We start from the raw sequence: 17,397 nt of genomic DNA on the forward strand, positions 1-17,397 counted from the left end.
AGGATGACGGCTCTGCCATTGATGTGGCCGTATTTCAGCAAGGCACTTGGCGGGAGAATTTCAAATATTTAAAATTTTACAAAGATACTATAGCGCTCATTTGAACAACCAGAAATATAACAACAACACACATTCATTTATCAAACAATTTCTTTATATTTCATTAAATATTAAGTATAAATACGCAGTTAACTATTAAGTATTATATACACAATTACAATAAGATATTCAGTCACTATAATGCTTCTTCTATATACAAAGTACGATATATATTATATCAAAGGGCTTGAACTCGCCGCCGCACCTCAATAAATTATGCAATTCAATTCCATGATAATATACAGTAACAGTCGTCTGTGTTCTCCGGGAGTTTGCCGATTGATTTTCTCAGGATGATTTAGGATCTGCGCCGAGGATTGCCTACTTAAAGCTAAAATGTTTGCAAAAACAATAAGTCAAGGACATTTAACAGTGTTTTCACTTCGATTCGCATCGTTTTGATTTCATACTCATTTGCTCATTGCTTTATCGCTTGGGTGGGGTGTTTTGTGTGTGGGTTTTTGATTTGTTGTGGTAAATAAATAGTATCGATCGATTATTAACGATATTCAACATTGAAATACATCAATCATTAGGCATATACATAACTACAGGATATAATACAATACAGGATCGTTGGGATCAGGATCGGTCTTCCTGGATTCCATCTCAATCGTGGCGCCAGCTCTGCGGCAGCACGTAGTCCTTGACCTTGTAGAGCGCATTGGCATACCAATGGATGCCATTCTGCTGCTGCGCCGAGCTCACCACCTTCGGCGAACTGTGCAACTGCTCCTTGGCGGGCAGCCACGCCTCCAGCGTGGACAGCAGGCGCATGGGAGCCAGTCCCCAGTGGGCCAGCGACTGGCTGTTGATCACCGCATAGCAACTGGCGGCCACCGAGTTGACCACAATGGTGCCCTCGCGGGTCAGCGGCGCCACCACGCCCTTACTGCGCACACTGCCCACTTTGACGACTCGCTGGGGCCTCAGCTCGCCCGTCTCCACATCCCGTACGAGCACCTGGTTCTTCTCCTCGATACGATCGGCAAACACAAACGTGAGCTTCTGGCTCTCCGGTTGCCAAACGCTAACCAAGTGAGCCGGCGTCACTGTGAGCACAGCTCCACCGTCCGTGTGCAGCTGCACAAAGTTCTGCATCTGTTCGAGGTTGCGGTCCATGAAGAGGATCACTTCGCTGTAGACGGCCTGTCCGTTGGCGGTCATGCTCAGGACACGGTCTCCGATGGAGAGCTCGCCGAGCGGCTTCCGGACTCCACTCTCCAGCAGCGCTGTGCTCTCCGGCGTGAAGCAGCCGTGCACGTGGGAACTGATCGACGAATCTGCAAGTAGGAGAGGAAAGGATTCGGTTAGTAAATCGGATTAAAAAAAATCGTACGTACTATTTAATTATTCCTAGAAAGTTCTAATAAATATTCATATCCAGAGTAGTTACATGATTACTTTAAAGGCTTGCATGGGTGTTCATGTATTTTACACAATCTAAAATTTGATCTGAAGATCGCTTGTTTGGTTACTGAGGGCCGCCCAGGTAATGGCATTAGTTTGTTAATCTAATTTGGCGTTAAGCATCCAATTGCCAAGCCCAACAAGTCAAAAAGGTTTTCACAGATCCGGGGCTGGCCCGTTGCAGCCCAATGTGAAACAATGGGCACGAAAGGACTGAAAGGACTGCCTTTTGCGGCTCGCCAACAAGCCAGGAACCTAATGCGATCGTTGAACAGAGATCCGAGATCGGAGATCAGCAATCTGCGATCTGCCAGGCATATCAATAACAAGCGGCCGACGTGTTTTTGTTTCGGCTTGCACAAAAATTGTGATCTTGTTTTCCCTGCAAGATTAGCCGTGGGATCAGCATCAGCCGCATGCGAAGCCGAACTCGAGCCAAAGCCGCTTAGAAATCCCAGGGAAAAAATGCAAAGGAATAAAATGAGAAGAAACAAAAAGGGGGATGTGCCAGGTAGCAGCTTGTGGTTTGTTTTCCCAACCTTTTTGGCAACCTGTTGGCAATTACCGAACATGCTGCAACCCACCTAAACAATAATCGAAGTGCAGGCCACATTAATCATCATTAATGGGTATCGGATTGCAGGGCCCAGGCCCACCCAGATGCATCTGGAACATATATCGGGATGCACTTTATAGAACTTTCTCTGGGGGCCTTCACACTCCACACTCGAAGCGCCGATGCTGCTTGTAAAATTCAAATTAAAAATTCCAGACCAAATGCGACCACTAACCGCGCGCTTTATTATAATGAGCGGCCATAAAGTGGCCTTGTTGCCGCTGCCGCTGATGCCGCTGCTGCTGCATGGAATTCCAAAGAAAATGCACCTTCCCAGTGGCCAGCCCGAAATTCCCATTGATGCATTTTGGTAAACAGAGACAGGCGGACACACAAAAGTGTAGAAACAATAAAAATCGGATTAAATATATATGGCTGGCGGTCTATAAAACCCATAATCGATGTGGATGGACGAAAGGGGAATGGGATCGGAATGGGAGTAGGAATCGGAATCGAAATCGGGCCCAAAAGAACACACGAAATGGACAAAAGATTCTGGGGAGATGGAGAGAAGGAAGCGCGGTAGTAACAAGAAAAATTGGTGTGAAATCTACCTTCTACCAAAACACGGCACTGAAACCGAAACAGAAACAGAAACCAAAAAAATAAAAAATAAAAACGAGGGACAAGAAAAATCTCAGGCCGTCTTCTTTGTTGGCGGTGAGTGGAAAGTGAAGAACTTGAAGGGTCATAAATTAATAAACCATTAAAGTGGTTAAAATTATCGTTATTTTATCTTTGTTGTGAAGACTAAACTGATAAATTATTACAAAACAGAGGACAGCCAAGCTGGTGCTGTTGTTGTTGTTGTTAGCTTGGTGACTGATCGTTTGGACAGCATTAACATGAACATGCAACAACAGCACCAACAACAACAACACGCGCTTGGGGGCTTTAATGCGCGCGCGCGACACACCAGCAAAAACAACAACAACAAAAGACAGCAGCAACATTGGTAAGAGCGAAACAAAAAAAAACTGAAAAAAAAAATTAGTGTCGACAAAAAGGTTTACAGCCATTACTCTTCGTCGTCGTGCTGCTGCTGTTGCTGTTGTTGCTTTGCTTTTACTGTTGCTGCTGCTGCTGCCGTTTAGGCCCCTGCACACGAAAGACTTAGGCAGCGAACTCGAGGCGCAGCGAATGCTGTGCCAAAACTGTCATAAGCCCGTGGTTTATGTGCAGCGGCCTATCAGCAATCAATCGCCCCGTAATTTATTGATAGCTAGCACTGGCAACACATGGCATTCAGGACCCGCTGGACCACACACACACACATGTTGCCGGACGGGCAATGAGATGACCTGCTTGCCACTTGCTGTGCGTCGGCTGACCTTTTGATATAGCCCAAGGAGAGCGAGTTGGAGTGGGGGAGGATGACAGCAGGATCAAGGCTCATAGCCTGGCGGCTCCTTTCATAAGCAATTAGAATCAATGAGCAAGGACACTCGGCTCCGTTTCCTTTCCCTCGCCCTTTTGTCCTGCCGCAATCTTTATGGGCCGCCACCAAAAGTCACAATATTGTGACTCGACTGCGTGTGTGGGAAAGAGGCGTGGCATCTTGTAATTGTAGATGGAAATTAAATGAACAACTGACAGCCGGTCGCACCCAAAGTGTCTATCTGTCCGTATGTGTGGGAAACTTGAAAGGGAAAATCCCTCTAGAGCCGCTAAAGAAATGCAAAAAACATGAAGGAAATGAAGTATGAAAGAGGAACCGAAGAGAGAGAGCAAATCTTGGCAAGAAAACTTAATTGTCTTGGCCCGTTTTGGTTGGCTGATCGGGCCAAAAGCATTTTCTTCTCGGTCTTTGGGGCAGTTTCGTTATGTTTCGGGGAAAACTGGTTGCTGGCCATAATGGCAGCTCACGGATACACACTTCGACGGCCAGGCTTGTCTTAACTGATGATGCTAACTTGCTGGCCGTTCGGTGTATTTTTTTGTTGTTTTTCAATTAGGCCCGCGCTCAGGTTTTAGCCCGGCATTTAATTCATCTTTGCCTCTTTGCCAGTTTGCCTGTTGCCCGTTTGCCTGCTTCTCCAACCGTCTTGGCCAGTTTGTGCTGCCTGAGAAACGCTTTGGGTGTCGTATCATCAATTCGTTTAATTTGACAGGCGCAAACCTAAACATGTCAAAACAACAGCCATGCGGTTAGTAGTGGTGGTTGCCGCCTCTGGAGCCGACTTTTCGGGTTCCAGCCCAGTCCTCAGCCCTCAGTCCTCCGTCCCCAGTTCCCAGTCCTCGTACCCTCAGACCATCCACATGCACAGTCCGGTTTTCGGACTTTGTTGCCGTTTTTCTTCCTCTTTCGGATCTTGAGAGTCGTGTCTTTTAACTGGCACTGGTACTGGGCACTGCAGCCGTGGCCAATTCGGCGGATGCGAAGTGCAGGGCGAGCTGCGAGCGGCTGAAATTTGCCAACGCCTGTCAGCTTAGCGATCGCCAGTACGAAACATGCGAAATTACGCTTGTTAGTGTCACTTCTGGCTAACTGACCAGGCCCACCCATCACCCAGCACCTCGGCCAGCACTTTTTGCTTCCTACGGACTGCACTAGCTTAAAACAATCTAAAGTGGTAAGGGAACTTCATTTAAACTATACTATAACATTATGAGTCATAGTTTGATAATATTAATGATGCATGCTTTTGATATTTACACTGGCCTAACTGTTACATAACTTATGCATAAGCCGTAAAACCGGAAAACTACGAGTATTTATTATGAAAAATGACCAAATAATGAATATAAAAACAGCGATTAAGTAAACTATGTATGTGGATAATTACCTGACTTGACGGAGCAGTAGATGTGACGCCTGCTGACGTAGGAGACCCAATCGAATCCGGCCTCGACGGCCAGGCGGGCGAGCATGCCGTACTTGGACTGGTCGCGATCGGAGGTGGCGATGGTCACCGCTCGGCCCTCGTAGTGGAGCGACTCCTGGCCGTGGTGGTAGTCCTCGTCCCAGCTCTCGGTGACCAGCAGCCGGATGCCGGGCCATTCGTTCATCACCGAGTAGGCCAGTACGTTCAGCTTCTCCTTGCAGCGCTGCAAAAGAGGGCAGAGAACGGAGAGATCGATTAGGTATTGTTAATAGTCAGACGCCATGTTTTAAGTCACGCAGCACGCACGAGGGAGCGGGATGGCTACACTGCTGTAGGCGGGGGCGTGGCATGCGGGCGTTCATTTCGGTGGCCCAAGGGGCGCAATGCGTTCATTTTGCCCACTTAGTGCACTCAACAAAATTATTGAGCACGTTGATGTGGAGATGATGTAACTTTTTAGACAAGTAGTGAGGGAATATTATCAATCAAATTCTCTATGAAAATCATCAACTTTATAATTAACAAGACTATAGGTAGATCTGAAAAAATAACTAGCTAGAGGAGGTACTTTTTTTTTCCGAGTGCTTCTACCTTTTTCGCTCTATGAGTCTGCCCTTTTTGGCCGCATCCTTTGAACCTGTTGCTGCAACCTCAACAAACAGGCGATCTTGTTTGCCCAGTTCCCTTTTGGCCAAAGGCTTATTTGCCCATGCTTATGCGCAGTTCAAACACTGACCCTCGACGATGGCGATGGCGATGGTGACCCTAACCTACGCTCGCAGATAGACCTTTTATTTTCTCCCTTTTCACTCTTTGTTTTTCCTGTCGATAATATGAAAATGCTTATGCTTTGTTTGCCAATGTGGTGGGTGCTCATCCGTTTGTCGGCTCGTTTTCATTTGATTTTTTTAGTGGATAGAACTGGCCGGCCGGGAGAAATGCCAGCCAAGCAGAAAAGGATTCGAACAAGTCTATGCAAATATTTGAGATCCCAAAATTCAAAATTCGAAATACGAAAAGGAAAAAAAAAGAAACGTGTAGACTCAGGCGGGGCAACCAGAGAGTGTCTTAAAGATTGAGCCAGCCACAAAATCAATTATCAACGGACTGAGTCCGGGGGTGACAGGATGTTGCCTTTGTGGGCAAACAGAATGCGAGCCGTAAAATCAATTTGCGACACGGAGATCCTTTTCTTCTTTTTTTACTTGATGGCAAACCAAACCACAGCGATCAGTTGCTGTTGCCTTTTCGGGCTTATGTTTTGATGAGGTGTGGATCTGTAGCGGTCACTGTTTGCTATTATTTGGCCAAAACAGGACTGCCAAATTTGTCACACAGTCGTGGCCCTGTGGCAAATTGCGGTGGCAGGCAGCATTCCGAGAAGAGTTCAATGATATTTGCCCAACGCGCTGCAACTTTGCTTTATTAAAAGGCTTAACCAGTCGAGAGTTGAGACTTAAGAGGCGAGAGCCAAGTCGTGCTAATGAACACAAAAGCGTAACGACAAACAGAGGATCGCTGCCAACGAGTGTGTATATCCATAGCCATGGAGCCATGGTTGGGGTAAAGACAAACGCTTTTGTCTTAAGCACTGCCAACGATGTTTACCCAACATGCTAATGCATTGAGCTCGAATTCGAATCGATGCGCTGGACGCGCAATGTACAAACAACGGCCCGTCTCAGATCTCGGATCTGGGAACTGGGAACTGGGTTCGGGGATCTCTCGAGACTGGGATCTCGCCTCGCAGATCCCATATTCCACTGCACTCCGCCCAACTTCGTTTGCCGACGGGTGCGTAAGGTAAACATTTACGGATACACGGCGTCGGCGGCCCAAAAAGATGGCTAAATAATGTGTGTGCCTTGTAAGTGGCCGTTAGACAACAGCGTCAAGTGTAAATAAGCCCGTGCCCTGGCAACTCGGTGTATCGAAAAATCCCAATACCCATATTAATACCTATGCCCATAGCCATACCCATACCATCTCCCCCTAGGAAAGCTGCATTAATTAGACATTCAACAAGGTGTGAACTTTGCCTTTTCTTCAGCCATTACCCCGAATAAGGGGAAAAAACTCAAATCCCCGAAAAATCCGACCACGCCCCATTGTGCATTTTTGTTTATATGCGTGGATGGAGGGGGGATGGGGGGAGCAACTGCATTTGATTTTGGCTATTTCGGTTTCTGGTTTTTTATTCCTCACCCATTTTATTCGCCTCTGATGCGTTTTTAATGGACGCGCGACTGCAGTTTTATTGATTTAAATTGTCTGACTGGCTGGCTGCCAATTTGACGCTCTTAATGGTCGGGCGAAATTATTATGGCACGAAGATTATTAGGCACTCATCATCATTAGCCAAGTCAGGACGCGAGTTGGCCGAGTCAGTTCGAGTTAATAGCCCGCTCTCGACCAGAGACAAGTTCGGGGGCTTTGTTTGTTTTGCCCATCCCAAACCCAAGTCCACCATACCAGGCCATACCATACCATACCATATACCATCTCCCATCTGTGGGCTTTTTTGCGAGGGTCTCGGATTACTTGTCTTGGGTACCCCAGGGAAACCGACGATTAGGAAACGACACAATTTAACGACATAATTCAAGTGCGCATTAAGTTACGGCTGCCAGGGGAGTCACCCCTTTTTTATACACATATATACAGCATATATGTGCATATATATGCAGATGCACGTGCTCTATGGTGTAAGCAGATATGGCATATCCTTTGATTCCCGGCACTGATTGAGATCGCAGAGGAAGCGAAAACTTACAACTGAGGAAGCGACACAGGATATAGTCGAAAAAATACGAGTTGAAACACTGAAGAAATCACGTCACCCACCTAAACGATGCACACATACGTTCTATATGCGATATGTGTGTCAACGGGGTCTGAGGTGGGCCACTTGAGGGCCGCCACTTAGGTGGCAACTTAGGGTTTCTCGGTTTCTGGAGTTTGGAGTTTGTAGTCTTGAGTCCCAGAATCCCGGAATCCCTTGCCATCAGTCAGCCAGCGGGCCTTTTAGCGCCCTGTGTGGCCCACTCGAGCGCACAGTTTTCCACACTGAATTGGCAAACTGTTATGGATCCCCTGATTGATTCAAGTGCAATGCCAATCCGCAGCTCCAGCTGGAATCTGTTTATTTGTGTTGCCAATCTATTCACAGCTCGTCATCGCTTCATTAGAATTAGCGGCGGTCTTTGATTTGTTTACGATGCGCTGGCAGCGCAATTATTACAGCGCAAAAATCAATCGGCCAGCAGAAAAATCTGAAGTTTTAATTAATTGGAAATGAATGGCACTGTGTTTACGGAATCTGAGGAAATCATCTGGTGTCCGAAGTCTGCTCCTGTCTGTTTGTTTTCGCCTTTTTTGTTTCCATTATAAATGGCAGAGCATAAAGAAGTTGAAACCTTTATTGGATTAATGGGGGATTAAGGGTGCTGTATCGCGGCTAATTGAATTTTTACCACTTTGAAAGATGGCATATAGCAGTGGTTAAAGTCAACTGGTACATAAGCCAAGTTTCGCAAGTAATTGAATTTCCCACTGTTAAAAATGCAAATTAAAATTTCCCATTTACTAGACCTTAAATCCACTCGCCACAAAAAAAACAAAAAAAAAAAACCCAAACGCATTACAAATGCTCGTAAATCACGCGTCAAATAAATGTCCATAAGGGAAGGCGTCATTTTATTGTTATTAATTAAATGCTATTAATTTGCAGAAATCGTAAATTAAATCTCAGCTGTGGCCTATTGCCCGCTGCCCCACCTGCCTGCCACATTTAATGTCCCCCCGGCGATCAGCAAAAGTCATTTGGAGCTCGAGCTTGGAGCTTGGATCTGGTGGTTGGAGTAGCCAAGAGTCAGGTAAGAGCCAAGTTCGGGCCGGGTCTTAAATGATAAGCGCCATAATCCCTGATGTGTGATTAACTTTGATGATGAGTTATGAGCCGCACACTGGCACCACTGGAGCAGCGGACAACGGGCAGCGGGCAGCGAGGGGGTGGCGGCTGCCTTGGGGTCTTCCATTCGATCCCCGGATCCCCTGTATCTGGGATGACTTGCAGGAATGGATGCGGAGCAGGAGAGGAGCCATGTGAAATGTGAGTCACTCGCCCAGCAGTAATGTGATAGCCGCGACGCGATCTCTGATCGCGATCTTCTTATTCTCTCCCGGCGCAAGTTCATAAAAGTTTTATGCAAATAAAGCAAAAGCCAGAGATCCAAAAAGGCAAATATCGATGGCATTTTGGGGCAACAAATCCTTGAACATTCGCGCCTGAGTGCCCTCGTAAAAGTATCAAATTGATTAATAATAATAATATAAAAGCATCTCGCACAAAAGCAAAACAAACAAACAAACAGTGCGAATCCGCATCGACGATATATACATATACAACATATATGGGCTTTATATGGAGGGGCTCTTTTTTTGGAGGAGACGATTTGTCCACTTTGCCTGACTGATGTTTGTTTGATAAGTTTGATTACTTTGTTGGCCGCAGGAATGTTCCCACGAAATTGGCTGATGTTTGCTTATCGCAGCATTTGACGTGATTTGATTTGAGTTCCTTTTCGTTTTTTTGGCAAAGGGAAAATGAAACTGAAGCTCTGACATCATCCCACCCAGCGATTTGTGTTCTTTCTCTTAGGTTTTAGTTCCTTTTTATGTCATAATAGGATCAATTTTGAGTCATAATGCTCTATTAGAATGGCTCGGCTGAGGGCTTACTTTGATTTGATTTGAGTGGAGTTGATTTGATGGTGATGTGCATGTCTGGAAGATCAGGGATGGAGGAGCTGGGGTCTGGAGTTTGAGGACTGGCACTGCTGCATGCATGTCAATAATCATATCGGATTACCCATTGGCTTTGCCCTCAGCCCCATTGTTGCTACAATTTATGAAATTTTAGAACTTATGCTGCGGCTTTTGACGCATTCTTTTGTCCACATCCATATCCAGCTGTCCGCTGCGGTTTCTGCTGCTCTGCTGCTCGTCTAATCCCGTGGCATTCAAGATTCAACTTCAGATGCCGCAGATACATCAGTTCAGAGCTGAAGAAAAGTGTTGCCCTAGACACATTCGCCGGTAATTACCTGAGCCAATGACTTGTCATAAGCTCCCAGCACTTTACGAGGCATTTGTTCGTTTCGGTTAGGAGCTGCATTGTATGCCGCGACTGCTGAAATTTCGCAATTTGTTTATGCAACCGGAGGGAAGCGGAGGGAAGCGGAGGGAAGTGCAACACACCCATAGTCAGGGCCACACAGCTAGCAGTCCGCCTTTCGAGCCTTTTAAATGGCCACAACGAATTGTTTAGCAGCTGAAATTCACGCACAGCGGCCAGTAAGTCACTCGGTCTGATAGCCAGATCCAAATCCACATAAAATGCGTTTTAGTTGCGCTCTGCTGGCACTCCACGGTGCTCCTTGCAGCTCCTTGCAGCTCCTTGAGGAATGGGAAAGATCTCAATGTCACTGGATATAGACACTACGACTTCGGTAGCGGAACAGTTGCCGTTGTAAATATTTGTCCCGTGAACAACAGGATTTTTACGTGCGCCGAGTGTCCTTGGCCGTTTAGTCAATCGCCCGAAGGACCTTGGCCTTCGGTGTGTCACTGCGATTGTGCTGCCGTGCGAGCAACTGTTAATTGTTCGCCAGTTTCTGGAAAGGCTGCAATACCTTTTGATTGCATATCAAATTCAAGGTAACATCTGAAATGGCAGTAACCATTTAGAATCCCCCGATGGGCGCGTGGCAGTTGCCAAATGCAATTTGGAATTGGTTTTCAAGTGAAACTCTAGCCGGCGAACAACTGGTTCGATAATACGATTTTACTTCACAGTACAGTAAAATCAGATTTTAAAGTTCTAAGGCGAAACTCTAACCACTGACTAATAAATCAACAAATCGAAAGTCATACTAAGCCCTTTAAATCAAATATATTAGTCGGATGGCAGGCGTAATCTGTCTTCCCACAATTCTGATTATTGGTTTGTTGTTCAATAGCACCAAATCGGCCAATGAAAATGGAAGTCCGCCATAAAAGCCATAATAGCTCGTTTATGGCGCTAATCAATAACAAGGCTATTTTTACACATCGACACTTAAAATTTCATTAAAGTAACACGAAGATAAGCTGGTTGTGCGCCCATGGGAAGCGTGCCGATTATATATATCAGCAACTTCAATGTCGGCCCTCTTAGGGGGTCTTGACTGTGCTGATCCGACTTCTGGTCGGATTGCTGGCTAATTGGAAATGTTGTCGCTGGTGCTTGATTTGAGCACTTGTTTTAGCTGTTTCGCACTTTGAAACCCAACCAACGCAACCCCCCCCCACCAACTGGTTGGTCATCCCACCGCCACCCACTCCACTTTCACTGCCCCTGCCCCTTTTTTTATGGCGATAAGATACTGCTGTTCTTCGCCTTAGCTGGTATCTTAGCACACATTTTGTTCTGGCACCGATATAGCAAAACTAGCAACCTATAAGTACTTGCACCTAAAGTAATTTTCACATTTTTTAGAATGAACCATAAGAGAAGCGGCAAGCGAACCCCATTTCTTTCAGTGCCAGCTTGTAGCTACACATGTTGGCAAATATAGAGTCACTATCTGGGGGGATAAGGAAACCGTGTGTATTGGCGAACGGGCTACTTGGCTTCAGTCCGCTTATCAGACAATCGGCGGCGATAAGCGGCAAATGCTCGCGTGCCTCCACTTTTGGGGCGCGGACAGGTGGGCGGTGGGCGGGGTTTGGCTGAGTAAAACCTGATAAATACCGGGACTTGTAATCTCCCGCATTCGATACCCTGTTTGTTGTTCAGCGCGAAATCGAAAACGCATTTGCGAAGCGTACACCACACAATGTTGAGTAAACTATGTATTTGCAATGATGATCCGGGGATCGATTGGGATCGAGGTTGTTGAACGCGCTGGCTCGGTTTGTTTGGATTTCGGGCCGCTTTGCAGCTTTATGGCTTAGTTCGATGGAATTCAGGCGCTATCTACCGTTCTGCCCTCGAGTGTCGGGCTTCCTGTTTTTTTGCACTTGCGAAACAAGTGCAGTGCGGCGATAAGATGCATAATTAATCATATAAATGGCCAATGCTCAAAACTAATGCGATATTTCGGCCCAGTTTTATGGCCGCAACCGCCACCATAAAGTTGGTGAAATAGCCAATGCTCGATCAAGTCAATGATTGGGCACTTTTCCGCCACGTAGCGTTTATCAATGGGAACTGAGTGGCACAATCTCGTGCCATCGGGCGATCGCTAGATACGGGCTATAAAACAGCGCCAGCGATAAGCGTTCGCTAATTTGACAATTGAATTTGGTGACCACGGCGGGTGGCAAAATGTGTGTGCAGTGAGCAATAAGCGCGGAATTAGCCTAGCCGCAAATCGGAACCCAGCTGTCTGATATAGAAGACGAATTCGGAACAATATGAGCAATCAAATGTCATCTAAATGGTGTGTGTTTGACTTCCCTACCTCATTGTGTTACGATATCAAAGTAGGCTTACTTCTATCACAAAATAATTAGTCAGTCAATATTTTGGTTTTTACAAATTATTTCCAAGTCACTATGTCACAATGATTCCGATAAGCGAAACTTTCCCAATGATGTATTACAAATTTTGCTACTAGCAAGGGGTTGGGGTTTTCCTTACCTTGCTCATCAAGCGATCCGCTCCGGTGCCTTCCTCGTCGCGGAACAGTATGTCCCTGTTGTAGTTGGGCACGAGGTCCTTGAATTTGGGCGAGTCCCGACGGATCACACCCTCCAGAGGCCCGGAGGCGCTGTTCGTGTACTCGGATAGATTGGGAATCGTCTGCTTGAGGACCAGCGGGTACAGGTTGCGCGCCCTATGACGACCCAGTCCTCGGCCAGGACCGCAGCTGTGAGCCGGGCTAAACATCATTGGCAAGACGATCAGCAGCAGGGCCACCAGAGAGGTCAGCCTGCTGAGGCAACGCTGCGTATGCGCAATGTGGCGCATCGTTTGCGTTTCTGGGCTTGCGGAGATGGAGCTCGCTGCTGATTTGGAGCTGGAACTGTGGCATTTGGCATCCAGGGAGAGACAGGTGACACTGGCGGCACTGGCCCAAGGCACTGAGCTGTGGTTATCCATGATTTATCTAAGACTCGTTGTTTGCTGTTTCTCTTGATTGGATTTTGTATCTCCTCTTAAATTTTTTTTTTTTTGGTTATTTAGCACTTCACTTTTGGCACACAGACAGGCTTATTTGGCGACACGTTTGTTATTTAGATTTATGGTATTATTTGGATTTAACCTGGCTAAATCGAAATACTTGAGTCGGCGGAATCGCAGATCCTAACTGACTTAACTGTTCTCCGCTGAACTGGCAGTTAGCTCTCGGATCGGACAACCGTTGCGCTCGCACTGTGATTGACAAATGACATTTCCGAGCGGAGTATCGTGCGCGCAGAGTGTTCGAGTGCGAGTACGAGTACGGCAGCGAATACGAATGCGAGTATGAGTACGAGTTCGAGGGTGCTTTCAAGAACCCTAGGCCTTTCAGCTCACACAAACACGCACACTACCGCCTCGAGTTCATTCCGCGTTGTGATTGTGTGCGTGTGCCACTCGACGATCGATCGGCTGTGGTGTTCATTTTTATGCTGCCTTGTCGCGAGGAAAGTGGGAGCGGGACAACTAGAGCATGCAGCATACTCACAAGACTGGTTTGCAAGTGTTAGTGCCTGAGTCTTCGGCTCCTTATGTACAAGCGATGTTGGCAACAGATGTTGGATGGCTTGCATGGCATAGTGTGCTGCGGTCCATTATGGCCAGGGATGAAAGTGTGTGCCTGTTGCCAATTGGATGTGTGATGGTGTGCGTTGCTGGCGGAGAAGAGCTGCAGCATCCTCGACTGCAACTGCAATTTCTCTTAACACTTGCACTACTCGACCCGACTCGACTCGACTCTTGTGGCTTGTTAGCCGCTTCTGGCCCTGCAACTCCTCCGTCTCAGCCAACTACGGCACTCATTGTTCACTTTTTTCCGTTGCCTTTCTTCGTTTTGTTGTTCGTTTCGCTTTATTGCTTGTAAATTAATAATGTTCCGGTTTTTTGTGTATTGTGTGACTCCTGGGCAGCCTTATATATATATACATATATATTGTATATGGTATGTGGAGTACATATGGGTTCAATGCTGCTTCCGTTTGCCACTCTTCACGGAACGGAAAAAGTGCTTAAGACTCTAAAGTAGTTTATGATCGTCGAAGGCTCCGAGCTTATGTCACCCAGTGAGTCATTCATATGCCCCTCAGGAAGTGGTCATGTTCCGATTAGATATCACCTTAGGTCCTACAAATTACTGGTTAATTTAACGAAGGAAATTAATCTCCGCCAGAGGTTCCGTTCAACGCCATGTCAATAATCGCAAATATGTCTATATATATTGCAAAAACCGATAACGATTTTGGCAAATACAATTTGCAATTAGGTACCTTATATTTATGCACTGCAAATAACTAAGTTGCGGATTGATGCAGCTCTCTGGAAATCAATAAATTTCCAGTTTTATCTCTGTTGACTTTGGCTAATATAGAATTCCCCACAACTGGGAAATCTCCAATTTAACTTTAGCTTTTTCTCACATCCAGAACGTATATCTGTGGCAAGCGCTAATCTTTTGTTTTGGCTCTTTTTCCAGACCTTATTTTTTTTGCGGTTGCACCAGGTTGCACCAGGTTGCACCAGGTCTATTTGCACTGTCACTTGGCAAGCGCGAATCGTGGAATACGCCCGTCAATGTGTGTCCAAGAAATTGTCACTTTCCAACGGGGTAGAACCAAGGGCCAAGGTGCACCTGCCCATGTAACGGATTCCATGGCGGGGAGGTGCACATCATTGTTCTTTTTTTGGTAACGCTCTGGAATGCAGAGCATAGCATAATAATTTCGACAAAAAACGAAATGAATCGAAGTAAAAAAAAACGAATCGAAAGAGGAGAAATACAATAGCTGGTCGTGGCGGCAAAAGATATAAGAGAAGGCAAAACGCCATCAACAAGATACACGGAACCAAATTAAAGATGAAGAAGCTGAAGTGGAAGGGGGTATGGGCTATACGAGTCTTGGATGCTGGGGCATCGGGCATCCGAGTGTGTGTGTGTGTCTGTGTGCGAGAGTCTATGTGGCTGCCACATAAATTTCTGGCTTCTTTGTGTGCGCCCCGAACTCATTACGTTCGTCGCTGTGTGTATCTGTGTGAGTTTCGAAAAGCCCGTACGTGTCTTTGAGCCTCCGCATCTGTATATCTGTATCTGTGTCTGTGGGGCGGAGCTGCTTAAGGCGCTCATTTGTGAATGAACACACAACACACCGTGAACAAGCCAGATACAGATGCGAAGACCATCCCGGGCCCATGGGCAGACAACAATCGCTCCAGCACTTAATGAGCATGAATAAATGGCATCGCAGACCGTGGAGCAAGCGAGACGGCCAGCGGGCCTCATAATCACGATCATATAGATCGCGCTCTTAGCCGAAACGGCTCACAAAAAATACAGAAAAGAGCTAAACAAAAAAAAACACACTAAATAAATAAACTAACAAAAATGCCTTTCCAGGCCCTTTGAGATAAAAAGCCGCAGATTAGTTTCTGTAATTAGATTTGGTCCAGCATTGATTTATGTGAATATTAATGGGGCGACAGCTATAAGTCGAAATTGAATTTTAATGGCAACCTGTAATGCTGTAATAGGAATTCTTAATGTCAAAACATTAAAGAAAAATGTTTTTTGTATGGGTATTTATATCTTTCTTATAAATTTGATGTTGCGAAACTATATCATCAACGAAAAAAGGTGGCACTTGAATTACTCATCTACCAAGTTAAGATTAATATTTTTCCCTTGTGCCAGAGCCTTCAAATAGACGAACCGGAAATATCCAGACCATTCGCTGGCCAACTGGAATGCTCGAGAGCCCAGCAAGCAGCTCCTTTCCTCCAAATCGCCATGGAATCCATGGACAGATGCCAAAGAGCAGATGGAACGCCATTTTCTGTGCGCCATGGCGCGTCCGCATCCAACGGCGTCTCCGTCTGCTTTTAATTTCTTTTAATGGAAGTTGTTAACATGGCTGCTGCTGCCTCGCCCGGATCACCTCCATCTCCACCTCCACCGTCCTCGTCGATCCCTTCCTGCTGGTCTGGGGCTGATTTTCGGCTTGGATCCCACCATTCCCACCAACGCCATGGGTTGCGGCTGATTTGCTCTTTTTGTTCTCTTACTTTTCGTTGGTGTTTCGATCATAAAACTTCGATATGAAACTTGAATTTTTGTTTCTTTTTTAATGCGCTTCCCCGTGGTGTGGGTATGTGGCTTATGTAATGTGGTTTGGGGTGAATGAAGGGGGAAAAGCCATATTGTAACTAATAAATTTAAAATATAAAACAACCAGCTTGGCTGTAAGTAATTTAAGTTACTTTAAAAGAAGTGCATGTGACCCAATGAAATAACAAGTAAACGGTTATTTAGTAGTAGTAGTTTCGTTACTGAAAAGCGAACTAAACTTTTGTTATATAGAGTATCTAAAAGCCAATTTCGATTGTGACTCCCCAACTATGCCGCTCTCGCTTGGGGTTCATTGAATTTTTTGCTGCTGGCAAGTTTGTTGCCAAAGTCTTTTGTTTTGGCTGCACAAGTCGCGCGGCTCTGGCATTAGAGAGAACCATAAGCGGCCACATAATTAACAAATAATAATGGCCATAACGCGTGCTTTGGCCCCGTCGCACCGGTTTGCTCGGTTATCTGCTGTGAAGGTCGCGGTAATTTAATAACTGATACCAACTAATATTTACGAGAATATTAATATTGTTTATAGCCAAATTTTAATGGCAGCTAAAATGGTTCGTATACCCATAACAGCAGCAAACTAAAAACGATCGAAACAGCCACAGTTCTCATATCAAGTCAATGCTGATTTCGATTTGATTCCGAGAATCAGGCACTCAATCATGCTGCGAGTTGTGGGACTCTTGTGTTGTGACTGCGGCGGTTGCTTTCGGCCTGCCTCATAGCGTGCGACAAATGCCACTAACGGTTTGAGGTCTCTAATGGATGTTGACATTTACGGCTACCAGGGATTGGGATTGGGTTGTGGAAGGGAAAGGGGAAGGGGAAGTGACTGTGTCCAGGCTGTTTAATTCACATAAATCTAAGTGAAATGCCATTGGGGAATTGCTGCCGAGATAGAAATTAGGCAAATGGATGGATGTGCCTCCGGTATTCTGGTGAATTTGCCACTACAAAGGCACGAACAGCCACTGAATGGTTTCAGCCCAGGAGCAAAATGGGCAGGGGCAGCGGCAGTGGCAGTGGCAGGGGCAAGGGCCGGGGGCTTGTAACATAAACATTCACAGCCAGCGTCCAAGTAACTGGGCATAAAAAGGGTCTC

The 17,397-nt window shown here is 46.1% G+C and overlaps 1 protein-coding gene across 1 annotated transcript; it reads right to left on the reverse strand.

Moving 5' to 3' along the window:
• Window positions 1-132: 132 nt before the first annotated feature.
• Window positions 133-13,387, reverse strand: LOC6607540 (protein hedgehog). The gene is made up of 3 exons (XM_002032273.2): window positions 12,635-13,387; window positions 4,912-5,173; window positions 133-1,382 (listed from the first exon to the last, which is right to left on the reverse strand). The coding sequence occupies exons 1-3, from the start codon at window positions 13,094-13,096 to the stop codon at window positions 709-711; spliced, it is 1,398 nt and encodes a 465-aa protein (XP_002032309.1). The 5' UTR covers window positions 13,097-13,387; the 3' UTR covers window positions 133-708.
• Between the last annotated feature and the right edge of the window lie 4,010 nt (window positions 13,388-17,397).

The sequence above is a fragment of the Drosophila sechellia genome, chromosome 3R (assembly GCF_004382195.2).
Source record: "Drosophila sechellia strain sech25 chromosome 3R, ASM438219v1, whole genome shotgun sequence".
NCBI lineage: Eukaryota > Metazoa > Arthropoda > Insecta > Diptera > Drosophilidae > Drosophila > Drosophila sechellia.

Coding starts and splice junctions, on each gene's coding strand:
- LOC6607540 (XM_002032273.2), bottom strand. CDS start 13,096: ATGGATAACCACAGCTCAGTGCCTTGGGCCAGTGCCGCCAGTGTCACC. Junction 5,174..12,634: donor CGGATCGCTTGATGAGCAAG/GTAAGGAAAACC, acceptor CCTCTTTTGCAG/CGCTGCAAGGAGAAGCTGAA. Junction 1,383..4,911: donor CTACTGCTCCGTCAAGTCAG/GTAATTATCCAC, acceptor TCCTACTTGCAG/ATTCGTCGATCAGTTCCCAC.